Source organism: Esox lucius, chromosome 14, assembly GCF_011004845.1.
Source record: "Esox lucius isolate fEsoLuc1 chromosome 14, fEsoLuc1.pri, whole genome shotgun sequence".
In the NCBI taxonomy this organism is placed as follows: Eukaryota; Metazoa; Chordata; class Actinopteri; order Esociformes; family Esocidae; genus Esox; species Esox lucius.
Genome location: NC_047582.1, coordinates 4,518,764 through 4,536,344, shown reverse-complemented (window position 1 = coordinate 4,536,344; position 17,581 = coordinate 4,518,764). Strand labels below are relative to the sequence as shown.

Here is a 17,581-nt window from a genome sequence, read left to right as displayed (position 1 = left end):
GCTTAGCCGGGGGGTGGCTTTGTTTGGTTCCGCGGCGCCGGACTGGGCTTGGCGAGTCTGTCAGACCCAAATCTGGCCCCGGCGTGGCTGGCGCTGGTGTTCATTTCAAAGGGCATTTCTCCCAATGCGTCCATCTCTCTTGCCTTTGGGCTTCTCAGACAGACAGACGGGTCTCTGATAGTCAGAGTTTCATGTTCTTTTAGTTTTTCATGGCCAACATTTCGGGTAACTTTTTGTGTGCTGGGCCTAGGCGGCCACTGTTACTATGACTTACCATGCACTGTTAAAGCTCTGTGAACATATCGGCGAATCCGAAGGCACGTCTCTCCGGTTGTGTTCGCGTGTGTACCCCGGGAATGGCCTCGCTCCAGGCCCAGATTGCCTTTCTGCCTCCTTCACACTCATGAATAAATCAGCGTGGCACCGTACACATTCTCTGGAATGTTCTCCCTGTGTTCCATTCCTCACCCACGTGTCCGTCATGCCTGAAACCTATGAGCCATGATGATGATGACGATGATGGTGATGAGTGTGTGACCTTACACTTTAACTGGCACATTTAACGTTAAATTGTGAAAATGACATTCACTGACCATAACCATGAACAATTATTCAAATTTCTTTTTTTTTTACCTGAGTTGGTTGAGGTTATTTCACAAGCAGAAGAGGGTGGGGATCATTCTTTTTCGAAGATTTTAAGCGGTCAAAGCCTTCCATCTTTCTGACAGCGGTGTCACGTTGACAGTCATGACAAAAGCCATTTCTAGAGCCTGTTTATGAAGAGTAAAACATGTAATGCCGTTTGCATGACAACGAATTCTTACCCCATTATCCTGATTTGTAACACCTCTACATTAACCTGTTGGTGCAGAACGCACACACCCACAAACACTGCCATGCATGCTATTCCAGTCCACTTGTAGAAATCAATGTCATAACGTTAGACTGAAGTATTCCTATTCAGCGGGCCTTCCGAGGTCGCGCCAAGGTTGGTAAAGATTTAAAAGGAATTATTGACAGACATTTGACACAAAGTCTCTCTTTCTCTTGTCCCTCTTCTCTATCAGTTTGTGTAACTGGGTTCAGCATTCCGTTCTTCATTGTTTGGAGCTTCACAACGTCCTTGTGTATTTCTTTGTTTTTCTTAATTTAAATGTTTTTAATTGCTCGACTATTGTCGGCCTGTTGTCGGCGAGCAATTATCTACGTGCTCCCGCGTAGTTGAGAGGAGTATTACATTTGATTAAAAGATGAAAAAAAATTGAATACTCAAACATCCCTTGATTATTTTGAGTCAGCAATTAGGCTGCAGTGATGGACTGCAGCAATCAATAAATTATTGATTGAAAATATAGTGCATGAACTAGTCAAGTCTCCTGGAGATTTTCAGTGGTTGCTCCATACATAGGCTAGTTGAAAGTGTTTATCCCTTGCATCTTCACATTTTGCTGCCTTAAAATGTAGTCTTTTAAATACAGTAAACTCAAGAATTATTGGCACCCTTTGTGAAAGCAGAACTGAATGCAAAAAACAAACAACACAAACAGGTCATATTTTTGGCATAAACATAAGGGGGAGCTGTACATGTTTTAACACAATTTTTCAAGCATTCTTCTGCAAAACATAGCCTTGAACAGTATACAGTGGGGCAAAAAAGTATTTAGTCAGCCACCAATTGTGCAAGTTCTCCCACTTAAAAAGATGAGAGAGGCCTGTCATTTTCATCATAGGTACACTTCAACTATGAGAGACCAAAATGAGGAAAAAAATCCAGAAAATCACATTGTAGGATTCCTAATTAATTTATTGGCAAGATTTCAGGATCTCACAGACCTGTAACTTCTTCTTTAAGAGGCTCCTCTGTCCTCCACTCCTTACCTGTATTAATGGCACCTGTTTGAACTTGTTATCAGTGTAAAAGACACCTGTCCACAACCTCAAACAGTCACACTCCAAACTCCACTATGGCCAAGACCAAAGAGCTGTCAATGAACACCAGAAACAAAATTGTAGACCTGCACCAGGCTGGGAAGACTGAATCTGCAATAGGTAAGCAGCTTGGTGTGAAGAAATCAACTGTGGGAGCAATTATAAGAAAATGGGAGACATACAAGACCACTGATAATCTCCCTTGATCCGGGGCTCCACGCAAGATCTCACCTCAAAGTGATCACAAGAACGGTGAGCAAAAATCCCAGAACCACACCTAGTGACCTAGTGAATGACCTGCAGAGAGCTGGGACCAAAGCAACAAAGGCTACCATCAGTAACACACTACGCAGCCAGGGACTCAAATCCTGTAGTGCCAGATGTGTCCCCCTGCTTAAGCCAGTACATGTCCAGGCCCATCTGAGGTTTGCTAGAGAGCATTTGGATGGTCCAGAAGAGGATTGGGAGAATGTCATATGGTCAGATGAAACCAAAATATAACCTTTTGGTAAAAACTCAACTCTTCTTGTTTGGAGGAGAAAGAATGCTGAGTTGCATCCAAAGAACACCATACCTACTGTGAAGCATGTGGGTGGAAACATCATGCTTTGGGGCTGTTTTTCTGCAAAGGGACCAGGACAACTGATCCGTGTAAAGGAAAGAATGAATGGGGCCATGTATTGTGACATTTTTAGTGAAAACCTCCTTCCATCAGCAAGGGCACTGAAGGTGAAACATGGCTAGGTCTTTCAGCATGACAATGATCCCAAACACACCACCTGGGCAACCAAGGAGTTGTTTTTGTAAAAAGCATTTCAAGGTCCTGGAGTGACCTAGCCAGTCACCAGATCTCAGCCCCATAGAAAATCTTTGGAGGGAGTTGAAAGTCTGTTTTGCCCAGCGACAGCCCCAAAACATCACTGCTCTAGTCTAGAGGAGATCTGCATGGAGGAATGGGCCAAAATTCCAGCAACAGTGTGTGAAAACCTTGTGAAGACTTACAGAAAACGTTTGACCTCTGTCATTGCCAAATAAGGGTATATAACCAAGTATTGAGATGAACTTTTGTTATTGACCAAATACTTATTTTCCACCGTAAATTACCAATAAATTCATAAAAAAATCCTACAATGTGATTTTCTGGATTTTTTTTTCTCATTTTGTCTCTCATAGTTTAAGTGTACCTATGATGAAGATTACAGGCCTCTCTCATCTTTTTAAGTGGGAGAACTTGCACAATTGGTGGCTGACTAAATACTTTTTTGCCCCACTGTATTCCCCCCTGAAGAATATTTTGAGTTAATACAAACAAGGTGGCATCTGTCATGAAATTCTATGCTTTTAGTTTCTCAGTGTCCAGTAACGGTGTAATTGAGCTACACACAACACCCAATAATGACGAAGCGCAAACACAATTTTAGCTCTCTGTACACTAGCGTCAGTTTTAAAAGTGTACTGTAAACTTGCAGCAATATCGGTGGTAGTGTAACCTAGTAGCAATTTTTGAAAGATGCATCCTGTGTACTTTTGAGATTATTTACAAAGTCACACCTGTCTATATAAGGTCCCTTCATGCTTAATAGTGCATATCAGAGCGAATACCAAAACATGAATTCCAACAAAAGGTCCTTAGATCTCAGAGAGCACTGTTGAGGCATTGATATGGGGAGGGTAAAATAAATGGCTAATGCTTTGAAATTTCCCTGGAGCCCAGGTGGCTGAAACATTGGGTAATTGACTAAATGTTTCATCCTAGGACTAGCCATCCAGCCTAACTGAGTAACAAGATGGGCCTTGGTCAGGCAGGTGGCTTTAGAGTTTCTCTGCACAGATGGGAGAACCTGTCAGAAAGACAAACTCTACAGCACTCAATCAATCAGGCCTTTATATCAGTGTGGTATGATGGATGCCACTTCTGAGTAAAAGGCATATGACATTCTGTCTAAAGAACTATTAAGAGAATGAGGAAAAATATTCTCTGGTTTGAAATTCAAACCATTAGGCCTGAATGCCACTACATCTGTGGAAAACTGCGTACTCCTCATTGCCTGGCTAATGCCATCGCTAATGTGAAGCATGGTGTTCGGAGCATCACGCTAGTGGCATGTTTCTCAGTAGGAAGGACTGGATGATTTTGTCGGAATTGAGGGAAGGAAGAACTGAGCCAGATATAGAGAGGTCCTTGAAGAACCTAATACAGCTCTCACATAACCTCAGACTGGGTCAAAGATTAACCTTTCAGCACGACAACAAGCTGGAGGGACACAGCAAAGACAATGCTGGACTGGTATGAATGTTCTATAGTGTCCCAGTCAAAGCCTGGACTAAATCGCTGCTAAAGTGCTTAATAAATAATATAAGAATTTGATTTTCTATTTTCAGTAAATTGGCACAAATTTGTAACTTTATTTCGCGTTGCCGTTATGGGATACTGTTTGTCGATTGGAAACTTTATTTTTTCAATCAGTTCTACTTTTGAGAAAGGCATCTGAATACATTCAGATTGCTCTGTACTCGGAATAACCTTAATGAAACAAAAACAATGGATATATGAGGCCCTTAAAGCTACATTGTTATAATATTATTCCAACTGACTCAAAGCTGTAATGGCTGCCAAATGTGCTTCCACAAAGTATTAACTCTGGATGTGAAGACATCCTTGTTTTGTATTATGTAATTTGGAAAATGTTCCATCCTTTTTCTTTCTCATTTGGTAATGTGGGTTCTGGAAATTAATCAAATGTAATCAGTTTTTTAGATCAAATTTGAAAGAGGCTAAATGTGAAGTTCAACTGAAAAGGACACCAAACAGCTTGGGGGCACGGGTGTCTTTCATGGCGCAGACTGTATATTCTCTGTGCGCCACCTAGTTTGTCTAATGCCAAGAGGAAACCACATCCCGCTACCAGTGCCCTCTACCATGGTGTTGACCATGTTAGTCGAAGTGCCCTTTGAAGTGGGCAGTACCGGGGGTTAAAAATAGGACCATGCTTATCTCTGGAGGTGAAAGAGGGTCTGTGACGTCTGTGACATCACAGGGTACAGAGTGGAGGCGGAACCATAAAAAGCAGGGGGCCAGGAAACAGCTGAACAACGGGGGTTCCGGGAGAGGGAGTGTGTGGGGTGGCGGGGGTATAATGATGGTGACGCTTGAAAACCACAGGTCTCCTTTTGTCCCTATCTGTTTGTCTTTGTTCTGTCTCTCTCTGTGTGTCTTTCAGTCCGTCTCCCTTTCTGTCTGTGTCTCTGTCTTTTTCTGTCTGTTGCCGTCACGACTATCCATCACTATTGACTACAGCGACACATGCACTTGTCGTACCGGGACAGGATGATGCTCAATCTGTTAGTCACAGTGTGTAGGCTAATTCACGAGAGGTGCCCGAGCTGCTAATGGTTACCTAACCTCCCCACGACACACTGCTTTCATATCCAACACTACAGGTCAATATGTCTTCTACGCATCAAATGAGAATGGAACACAGTTTTCCCTACGTGTGTTTCCTGTAAACTGAACAGGCCCGTGCTGCCGTGACCGGGGCCATTCTGCATTTCCACCGCTAACGTTTCTAAGCAAACAAGCCAACCAACGTGACGTCCTGCTGAAAGCGTTTCAGACTTGACGAGACGCCATCAACAGGTCAAGCGTGTCAAGGCTGGGCTATAAATCATGTGGGCACCCCCCCCCCACCCCTCCCCCCCATCATAGCACAAGCCCCCAAAAATGAATCTACACAATCTATGACCAAATGGTGACCTTGCTCCTATTTTTCAAGTAGACTTATCGATTCAACTTAACTGTGTGTGTGTTTGGGTTCGTTACAGAGACATTACATACAGTATCCTGTTTGAGGCGGTGACCACAATGCTGGTGTTGCTTTCCTACCAATTGTTCCACAAGGACATCCTGAGAGACGGCCTCATCTACCAGTACCTGATGAAGGGACGATGGTGAGCAGTGGACACACACAGGATTATTATAATTCCAACTGAAAATAAATCAAATACTCTCTTTTTGTTAAACCCTGTCTGCAACACACCAACAGGTGTCAGCGATGTCTCAATGGCCTCTTGGCATTAGATGGCTATGTGACCTGTGAGTGACCCAGACCGTTGGCATGGCAGCCTCCACAGTGACACAATCCTGTAACGCCCAGTCAGACACTTGGGCAAGAGTCTCCCACGAGACCTGGGGAACCACTAGCCGTGGGTTCCATGTAAGCCAGATTGTCCCAGACAGGATTACGAACAACGGTCTGAAGTTCACAACCACTGTTCTCACGTTCCACAATAAGTGGCCAAGCCAAGACATCGTGTTTTTTCTGCCACCAAGGAACCATTAGTTTCCCAACCGGGCCTGAAGGGCTGCGTGTCACATATGACAGCCCATAAGGGTCCAATCAGAGAGAGTGCGCTGCGTAGTGGGCAGGGTGGAACTTGGGATAGAGTTTGTCTGGCCCTGAGTTGGCTGGCGGCGGATGACCCAGGGGTCAAGAGGCAGAACAGTGATTTGGTCCGTGGCGTAAGGATGGGCTCAGGGTTACGTAAGCGTTCTTGTCGGCCTGGCTGCCACACACACACCCATACACACAGAGTGTAGTGCACACGTACACGGTGAAACCCTGTGAGGTTCAGTGGGAGACAGGCCAGGGTACAGAGGAAGGCTGTGCCTCAGCCAAAAACAAGGCCCACAAAAACACACACGAGCCATTTGTCTTAGCCCTTCATTTCTCTCCCCCCCACCACACACACACACACACTTTTTTTTTTCTCTCCTCACATTCAAGCACAACAAACGAAAGCCCACCACTTCTTTTTCTGGGCAGTTTTCCCGTTATCTGTCCGAGCTAGTTTCATGTTTTTACGTTGGTTTCCCACAAAAACATCCAAGAACGGCAAACACATATTAACCACAGAAAGTCCAACCTTTTGAGAGAAACATTTTCGTGAGAAACATCCACTTTTTCTCAGATGTGTAGGTAAAAAAAAAATGTTTTTCCTCATCTTGCCCACATTTTTTCACATCACGCCCACTGTATGTTGTAACAGTTGTTTAATCGTTTTTTCCAAATAAAGGGTGTAGGTCAGAACAATTTCCAATTTTGATTTAATGATGGTGGGATAATAGGTCTTTTATACCAGGTGGTGTGAGCCCTGAATGCTGATTGGGTGATAGCTGAGGTATCTCAGAACATATACCAGGTTTATGACAAAACATGTTTTCTTTAATTCTCTAATAGTGTTACTAACCAGATTATAACAGCTATAATTAACCTCGGGTTTGTGGTATACTGGCATTATTACACACCTCTGGCCTTACATTATCGTGTGTTGTTTACGGAATGTGACATTAATGTCCATCTATTGCCAGCTGGTCTGTCAGCTCTGTCTGTTGACTTTATGTTGCTAATTGTCTCCTTGTCTGTCTTCTATCAGTTTGTCTCTGACCAGTCGACTGGTGAAGACTCTGCTGTATAACTTCATCCGACAGGAGAAATGCCCTCCTCCCGCAACCCACATCTTTGAACAGCACTCAGAGGGAGGAGGCCTGTTCTACGGACTCGCTTCGGGAGTAGCAAGTATGTTAAGTGAGACATACAGATGTTGGTGTTACTGTAGTTGTGAGAACAAATAATTTATTACTGTAAAGGAAGAGGTTTCTTTACTCAATGCCTAACCTTTATCTTAACCCCCTAAGCCTAACCTTTATCTTAACCCCCTAAGCCTAAAATAGCCTTTATTAGCATTTTTATCCCCTTATTTACTCCCTTTACAAGTTTTCAATGATATATTTCCTCTATAGTAAAGTGAGCGTAAACACCACCCCACACCCTTTTGATAGGATGTTCTTTATTTTGCCCGTATACCTGAGCCTGCACATGCAACTATGTATAAGCTGAAACCGGGACAAACATTATTTTCATAGTTTTTATCTTCATGGTTTGCCTCTAAATGGAATAAATTACTGGATATGTTTACATCCTTTTGTTTTAATATTAAAATACAATTGTACTGATGTAAGCCAAGACTCTGAGACATATTAGCCGAGGACCATTTCAGACAGCGCCAGAGAGACATTACCAGATCGCTCCCCGTCATCCAGAGAGAGATGCATTTCACTTTAACGAGCCGCCCTGAGACTCCGTCAGACTTTGTGTTGCCTCTAGTACTTCCTGATTTTCCAGGAACAGGCCGAGAGCATAATGTCAGACTTTTAATCTGTCTCTGAATCTATTTATCATCATTGGTCTGAATCTGAGTGGGCACTTACTGGTGAAAACAAGGATTTTTTTGCACCAGGTTTTGTTCAGGTTTTTGTCACTAATGAGTGAGAGGTATTTTGTGGCAATCAGTGGAGTCTGCACATGACGTTTTGAACCCTGCTTCGGTCGACTGTCTCAGTCCTTCCTCTTGGTCTGCCTCTAATTTACTCGTTACCTCTCCTTCATTCTGTCTTGCAATTATAATAAAATATCCCTGAAAAAGATTCAAACAAGAGAAATCTATCGTTTTGATGACAGACTCGCTCTGCGTGTCGCGTATGATCTGACTGTTCCACAGCGCCCTGTCATTGCTCCGTTATGTAGCCGCCGTGTTCTGCTCTAAAACTGCTCCGGTGCCGCTCAGCCACCAGCCAAGGCCATGTTCTGCCCGTCCTATGTAGCTTTCTGAATCGCCCTTCAGACTCGTAACCTACAGTACAGCTTGCTGTTTGAGCGTTGCGCTTTTCTCGTCTGACAGCGCGGGAGGATTTTTTTTACGGATACAGGAAAACAGACGGCAGGCCCCTGGGTGGAATTAGCAGAGTACGAAGGGCATCGGTCATCATTGGTGCATCTTCCCCGTTTATTTAAGGTCCCTAATGGTCAGACAGCCGCCTGTTGGGTTTTAACTGCGGAAACATCTCAGGGACAGGGATTTGGCTGGTCAGGTCTCTGAAACTTGCACGCATGCAGACATACACACACAGCAAGAGGAGTGTCTGTTACTCTAATGGCTGGATGGAGCCTGAGATAAGATGACCAGTCATAATAAATGTTTAACTGGCCTGGCCAGGAACAGCAAAGGGTGAAGCCAGGAAGCCTGTTCTGACCAAACCACTGCCTTGTTGTTCAGGGGCCAGCACTCTTTCTCTCTCTTCTCTCTTTCTATCATTTTCTCTCTCTTTATGTTTCTCTCTTTCTGTTTTCTTTTACTCATTCTCTCTGTCACTCTGGTCTGTTTTCCCCCTCACTCCCCCTCCCTCTCAGACCTGTAGGTTAGGTCCCGAAGGTGAATGCAAGTCTGCTTGCCTCCGATAGACAGGGCAACCAGACCGAGTAAATTCCCGTCTCTAACAGAGGGATGTTATTCTCTTCATCTGTCCGGTGCCCTTTCTTCTCTCCTCTAGTGCTCCGATTTCAATACATCACCCGTCTTCTATAGAGCTCTCTTTCTCTGTACTCTGTCACCCCTCTCTCCTCTTAACACAAGGCTGTTCACAAGCAACTAAATGCTGCTGGGTAGAGTTCAGCTGGAGGTCAGATGAGTGTGTCTTGTTAGACACGTTGGCTCCCCAGGGCCTATGCGTTTCTGGAATGTGTGTGTGTATGGGTCTGGGGGAAGGGCATTTCCCCAGAATGTGAGACATTTCCCCAGAATTTCCCAATAAAATCTCCCATTCAAAGGCGGTGCCACATAGGGTCGCATGCTCATGTGTGGTTAAAATATGTAGATGGGGACACAGAGAGAGGGAGACGAGCTGTCTTGCGATAATATCAGTCTGGATTGTGGTCAGCCCTATACTGGACGGGTGTTTGATCAGTGTTAAAGTTGTTGTGGATTTGAGCTTCATGTCTGTAATTTCCACTTGCATATTCCATTGCGAAATTCAAATGCATCATTTGAAAATGCCTCAGAAAATGTCAGTGAATTGCGGTAAACATAAAAAATCCTTTCTTGTTGGGGCAGGATTATTTTTCCAAACTAGCTGAAACTGTAAGACTGGAAAAGCAGTGCTGCCCCTCTCTTGGCAACCAGGCTAGACAGCAGGGTGTTTGTACAGCGAACCGGTCAACTATGTGAATGGTGTTAGTGTTTTCCCCTAGTTAGTTAGATCCTCTGCTTTCTCTAGGCGTCTTCCATTAGACCCCCTCCCCCCTCCCTTTTGACCCGAGAATGGCTTCATTCAAGATTGGCAGCCATCTAAATCCATTTACTGTTTGTCCGCCTGTTTGTCTGCGTGTCGTGGCAGCAGCTAACCATGGTCTACAATGCAGCCTGATAGTAAATCCAACTTCATTATGCTTACTGGTGCTGGTGTCAAAGTTTTGGGCATACCTACTCTTTCATTCTTTATTTTCTGTAGTAGAATAATAATTAAGATATCAAAACTTCCTAAAAGTAATAATGGGAGTAACTAAAAACGTATTACGCAAATACAAATATTTATATTGTAGATTCTTCAAAGTAGCCACCATTTGCCTTGAGAGGTTTGCACATTCTTGGCATTCTCTTAACCTCCTTCATGAAGTAGTGTACATCCCACAAATACTGAGACCTTGTTGGCTGCTTTTCCTTCACTCTGTAGTCCAACTCATCTCAAACCATCTCAGTGAGGTTGAGGTTGGGTGATTTTTGCGGCCAGGGCATCTGATGCAGCATTCCATCACTGTCTTGGTCACATTGATTGTTTTTGTGACTGCACTCAAATACATTCAGTTCTTGAAATTCTCATGATTGACTGATCTTCATTTCTTTATGTAATGATGGTCTGTATCTCTCTTGCCATAATATGGATGACTATAGTACAGACATAATATTATTTTGCATACAGGCTCTACTTTGTTACGCTCTGTATACCCCATAAATGCATTAGGCTGGAAAGAAATTCCACAAATGTACTTTTGACAAGGCGAAACACTATCCTGGTGTCTACCTCATGAAACTGGTTGTGAGAAAGTGCAAAGCTGTCATCAAGGCAAAGGGTGGTTACTTTGATGAATCTACAGTATATGTATTCTGATCTGTTTAACACTTCTTCTGTTTGCTTCATGATTCCTTTTATTTCATGGCTTTCATGTCTTTACTATTCTACACATTAAAAAATGGTTTAACTAAAGAAATACACTTGAAAGAGTAGGTGCCCTCATTTTTGGCCGGGTGCTGTAAATATTCATTCACCCGGGACGATTGAGTGACATTGTACAGAGAGCCCCTAGACAATCAGAGGGGATGCAAAGATGGGAACAGTAAGTGTTTGCTGTCGATAGTCCCTCTGACAATACAGGATTTAGAGATTGCAGAGGACTGCCCTGGCTCACGTTAAACATTGTTTGTGTCTGTGTTTTTTTTGTTACCTGTTGTATTGGTGTTATTTAGGGCCTGGTTGGCCACTCAGCCACAAGCATTTAGTGCTCCCCTGTCTTCCTTCGTCTCTCCTGGCCACACACACCAACACACACTCCTGGTCCATGGGAAAGGTAGGCCTGTGTGGTCTAAGTGGAGGAGTGGGAAGGAAATGCCTTCAGGGAACCGGAAAGGGGCCCGATGGAAACGCTCTGACAAAGCGGGAACGCCACTTGCTTTGCTTTCTGGCCCTGCGAAGGAATGGACAATTCCTCCCACGCCCATGCACTTTCACAATGGAAAGGAAGGCCCAGCAAAATGGAGTTGTTGTGACACGTATACAGATGATATTTCTTATCTCTTAACCAGGAACCACGGCTCGGTTGGAGCACCTGCCTGGGAGGAAAAGAGGTGGGAAGACAGGAATGAAACAAACTAGAACGTTCAATTAAAGACCGAGATGAGAACCCTTGTGTTCCAGTGGTGTAAGTCAGTGCATACCTGTACCACTGAGTCATTGCGGCTGGGAGTCTCGCCATAACGTCAATGCCTGCAGAGGGCACAACTAATTGACGGATGTCTGACAGGGCTGTCTGCTGTTGTTGCACACTGCCGACTCCATGTGGTAGGTTGGGCGCCCGGGAATGTTAATCTCCCACAGGTAAATACTTGTCAAAACGTCCTGGTTAAGTGAGTGGTGTGTTAAGAAGAAAAGTGACTTGGCTTGTCGCGCTTCGGAAGAACTCTGCCGTGGAGTTGTTGCAATGATGCAAGATCATAAATGCAAATTGGACATGACAATCATCAGGGGAAGAAAACGGGATTGAAAAATGTAATAGAGAGACAAGATGCAACTACCAAACAGGATAAAGAGTGCGATCTCAATGGCAAAAGTGTGTCAGAGGGAGAGAGACTCTCTGAGCGTAAAGAAACACCACGGACCACCATGGTCAAACAAAATAAAGGAGAAAGGCGACCGGAGAGAGTCTCTGTGTCTGAACGGAACATCAGTTTCCCACAGATAAGTGCTCCTTGTTGGTGGCAGGCAACTATCAGCGAGCCATCAGCAGCCTGCCTGTCTCTTGACTACTATGTGTTTGTGAGAGGTCTGAGTTATGCCCTGTCCCCTTTGTAATCCCCCAGAGCCTCAGTGTCTACCACTGCCTTGTCCCTGTATCTCTCTCTCACACACACACACACACACACACACACACACAGAGATGGCTAGACGCCATATCAGATGTCGGCTGACTAGCTGCAGTCATGACCGTCGCGTCTTCATTAGATGAGCACAGACTAGCGTCTACCGGCCAAACCAAACATTTGTTAGGGAGTTTAGATGGCCTCCCTGTTAGATAGTTAAGTCGCCAAATGAACGGTCACTGATAATGCTTTCTGCACTGTAATATGTACAGTGCAGAAAGCTTACACTCCCTTCAGCTTGGATTTTGTTGTTCCAGTTTGAATTTTATACATTAACATTTTGATTCTCCCCTCACTTATCCGGCATTTACTTAGCGTCATTTATCTACCTACCAACATACCATATACTTAACACTTTAAAGGGGGATTATCATGTAAGTGAATTATATTTGAATAATACAAACTGAATTATAGTAACTGGATAAGACTACAACCCCCTTGTAATATCAATCATAAATTAACCCATGAACTTCAGTATTACACACCCAATTAATTTGCATGCAACTGTGTTCAGTTGTATTGATTTACATGATTTCAGGATTAATTAATCTGTTTCTGTAGGTTCCCGCTGTTCAGCTGTGAATTGCAAAGAATAAAACTCTCCGTTAGCCTCATGGTGCACCAATGGGACTAAGTTGTGAAAAGACACAGATCAGGGGATGTATGGTGTGTTGGTGGAAGGAAAGAAATGGCTATGAAACAAAGAAAGGTGAGGCTCTGATCAACTGGATGACAGAGGATGTAGGAGACGGATCTGAGAGGTATACCAAGAGACCAAATGCAACATTGACTGAGCTACAGGCCTTTATGGCCAAGACTTGTAAAAAGGTTCATGTCAGCAATATCACCAGAGTTCCACATGTGACCTGTGTTAGCAGGATGGAAGCCATTACTCAAGAAAGCCCACGTTGAATCCCATTAATATGCCAGAAAACATACTATTCTGTAGCCACATGGTAAACAAGTTTGCGCTCTGACATCTATTTTGGTATTTTTTTGTACCTAAATGCAAGGCATGCTAAAGTATGGTGGTGGCAGCATTGTGTTATTGCTGGCCTTCCAGTCAAGTATGGTGGTGGCAGCATTGTGTTATTGCTGGCCTTCCAGTCAAGTATGGTGGTGGCAGCATCGTGTTATTGCTGGCCTTCCAGTCAAGTATGGTGGTGGCAGCATTGTGTTATTGCTGGCCTTCCAGTCAAGTATGGTGGTGGCAGCATCGTGTTATTGCTGGCCTTCCAGTCAAGTATGGTGGTGGCAGCATCGTGTTATTGCTGGCCTTCCAGTCAAGTATGGTGGTGGCAGCATTGTGTTATTCTCATCAGGCAATTGTATGGATAGATTAATAATTAAGCAGTAAATGTAGTAGTCTACTTAAGGTAAACCTGCTGCCTTTTCCAAGTAAGCTGAAACTAGGACAAAAGCTCTTCGTTCAGATTCACAATGACATGAAGCACAAAGCCAAATTTGGGGTGGAGACAACAATTATGATATTTCAGTTCTGTATATGTAATAAATTAAATTAAATCATAATACCCTGAAAAGTCATTGAAAAACCTTGTTTAAACTAATTAAACAACAAAATGTGACTGCCGAATGTACTGCCGAATGTACTGCCTAATGCGCTTAAAATGGGCATGTGTGCATCAGAACTGGACCACGGAGCAATGGAAGAAGGTGGCCTGTTCTGATGAATCACGTTTCCTTTTACATCACGTGGATGCGTGTGGGTCGTTTGCTTGGAGAACACATGGGACCAGGATGCACTATGGGAAGAAGCCAGAGGCCAGCAGAGGCATTGTGATGCTTTGGGCCATGTTCTGCTGGTAAACCTTGGGTCCTGCCATTCATGTGGATGTTACTTTGACACGTACCACCTACCTGAGCATTGTTGCAGACCATGTGCACCGTTTCATGGCCACGGTATTCCCTGATGGCATTGGCCTCTTTCAGCAGGATGATGCGCCCTGCCACAAAGCAAAAATGGTTCAGAAAATGGTTTGAGGAATAAAACGAGTTCAAGGTGTTGACTTGGTTTCTAATTTCTCCAGATCTCAATCCAATCGTGCATCTGTGAGATGTGCTGGACAAACAAGTTCAATCCATGGAAGGCCCACCTCGCAACTTACAGGACTTAAAGGATCTGCTGCTAACATCTTGGTGCTAGATAACACAGCACCTTCAGAGGTCTAGTGGAGTCCATGCTTCGACGGGTCAGGGCTGTTTTGGTGGCAAAAGGGGGACCTACACAATATTAGACAGGTGGTCATAATATTATGGCTAATCGGTGTATAATTTAAAACATCCAGTCATGGCAATGATTGTACAGTGTGTGTAAAAATGTTTTATGTACAAGTTTTTTCTTGCTATTGGGAAAATGTTTTTTTCATCCTACTTTTAAGTTGAAACCCAGGCTTATGTCACAGGATTGTTTCTGGTTTGCTGGGTTGGGACTGCCTGGCATGTCCATACTGGAACAAAGTGTGTAATGTGGCAGAAATGGCTAACATGCCTCGGAGGCCCAGACAGACATGACTTGGTCACTGCTCTCTAATTGTTGTGATCACACGTGTGAATGGTAGGGAGCAACTCTTTCACCAAATTGACAGTATAGTCTGTTTCATGCTTTAATTCCTTTCCCAGTTAGAGCCGCAGAGATTTCCCACTAATCAGCATGGTAGCGTTATCTTGTTTCACGCAGTGTCTGTTCATACATGTACACGTGCAAGTAAACTCACTAACAGCCATTTGTCTGTGGGTTTTTCTATATTTTTTGGTGTTTGTTTATTTGACTGGGGGGGTTGTTGGTTTTGGTGAGATAGCCAAGGGACAGATTTGAACCCATGCCACTGAGGGACATGTACATCGGAGGAAGGGGCTTAGACCACTCGACCACCCTAGAGGCCATTGCCTGTATGGTCTTTTGTGGGTCATTGTTAAGATGTCTCTTTGCCGGTCTTCCAGTCAACCAGCCAGGCATTCGCTTAGTGTGCTACAGCCTGCCAGTCGGGCTGTGTCCCCAGGCAGGACAGTAGCCAATATTCTCTATTCATCTTTTCATTAAACCGGTTTCTTACCAGCCTTCCTATTTTTCTGAATGAAAAGCAAAGGCTTCTTTCTTTTTCTTTCAAACCAACTGGATTGTAATTTCTTCCTTTTCTGAACTCCAGATACCCTGTAATTATAGAAAACTTACGTTCTGATGCGCCATCAGAAATGACAATCGTAGGTGATTCCGGACCGACCTTGTTAGTTGCCGGTGAGAACTGTTGTAAGCCCTCTCATCCGGCTGTTGGAAAACCGTTAAATCCGCGTACAGGAGCGTACAATGGTGTTGCTACCGTTAGCAGCTGCCGCTCCACTTTTATGCCCTCTTGCATCGAGTCGGCATCATCATTGGGAGCAGAACGGCAGCAGCCTTTGTAAGTGGTTAAAACATGCCGGCCCGTTATAGTTAATCTCTTCTCTAACGAAGTCCCCCCCTGTAAACTTGAACAGCAGTTGCTCCAGTTCTTTTGTGTTCCCGTCACAACCATAGGTGCCAGGTTTCCCCATCGTTTCGGCATAAACCTGGCTGCTGTGAGAAAGTGAGAGAGGTTTTCTGTCTTCAATAAAATGTATTTATAAAGCCCTTTTTACATCAGCAGTTGTCACAAAGGTGCTTTTACAAAGCACCTGGCCTTAAACCCCAAGGAGCAAACAACAGTAGTGTTGAATTTCATTGGCTCGGAAAAACGTACATAGTCTTCATTTGAACCTTATAACACGCACACACTTCTTCCTGGGTTTTCCCAAAACGCTCTGTGTCTCCGATAAAGCAGCGCTCCATTCCGCTGCAATTTGAATGTCTCAAGATAGTGTCTCTGGCTAACTGCTGAGTCTGCTGTGGGGATTCTCACCCGGTCTGCCCTGGCCCACCGCTCCCAGCCCCTCCCGACCTGCCGTCTGTCAGTGCTGTCTCCATCCGTTTGTTTTTCACCCTGCATTCCCATCCCCTTGTTTGGCCACATTTCGGAGCCCCTCGGTCCAGCTATTGTCGGTTTTCCTGGCTTTGCCCCCGGCCACCATTCCCCTTAGCCAGCCTACTGCCTCCTGGACAGTGGGCCTTAATTTAGGTTGGATTAGTTTAGGATAGTTTAGTTGATTCGTTTCTATGCCCGAGTACTATTGAAGAAATTGACATGGGAAGGTACAGGTTTTTAGAACCAATAAATGTCATGTTAGAACCAATAAATGTCATGTTAGAACCAATAAATGGCCTGATCATAGTGTTAGTAATGTCAGCTAACCTGGATCTTAATTGTTGTGTAATTGGTCTGTTCTTGGTTCATACCTGTTCAGAGTTTAGACGAATGCAGATTGTAACCAGAACAAAGACTTTCAGCTCTCTCTCTTCGTACGTTTCTGGCGAGTTAGACACCTTGCAACACGTCAAACCGATCTGAAATGGTGCTTACCAGATTAAAGTCTAGAGAACCGCCCATTAAAACTAAGTTGATTCATGCCGTGTATGGAATACTAGAAATCTCATCTCATCTTCATCCGCTTATCCGTATCGGGTCGCGGGGGCAGCAGCTCCAGCAGGGAACCCCAAACTTCCCTTTCCCGAGCCACATTTGCCAGCTCTGACTGGGGGCGGCCTAGGGCGGTACCGCAGAAGCCACTGACTGTAGGTACACAGGTTCTGCTGCAACCTGGGCTTAAATCCATCTGACTGCTGTATTAGCAGAAATGCTCTCTTATAAAGTATAAACATTTTGTATGTGCAAAGTCACAAACTAGCATATGGTACAACTCTCTCCAGAATGGGTCCTATACATCTTGCCGTTGGGAGCCACTGGTTCAGTTCCAGTTTTTGCTCACCTGAGGGACATGTGGTATTCTATCCAACAAGCAGGCTAACGGGCCAAATTTCCACCCTCTTTCTGAAATTCAAGCTCTCAACGCACCAAAATGAATTCCGCTCGTTGTTTTTCGCAACATGCGTACCACAATTTCCCGTAGTCCTCCCCATGGGAAATGACATTTTCAGCGGCAGAAACTCCCAGCCCCGCACAGACATCCATAATCAGCTGGTCAGATGTTTCAGCAGATCATGGGTTAAATCTCCTTCACGTGGCTTTTCCTC

General features: G+C 44.3%; 1 protein-coding gene across 2 annotated transcripts in view; it reads left to right on the top strand.

Moving 5' to 3' along the window:
- The window catches only part of dym (dymeclin), a 121,565-nt gene that overhangs the window by 20,794 nt on the left and 83,190 nt on the right, over positions 1 to 17,581 (top strand). For both annotated transcript variants that reach the window (XM_010892799.4, XM_020053452.3), the window contains 2 exons: positions 5,752 to 5,877; positions 7,363 to 7,505. In XM_010892799.4, the coding sequence (XP_010891101.2) occupies positions 5,752 to 5,877; positions 7,363 to 7,505 (269 nt within the window). The remainder of the gene's footprint in view (positions 1 to 5,751; positions 5,878 to 7,362; positions 7,506 to 17,581) is intronic.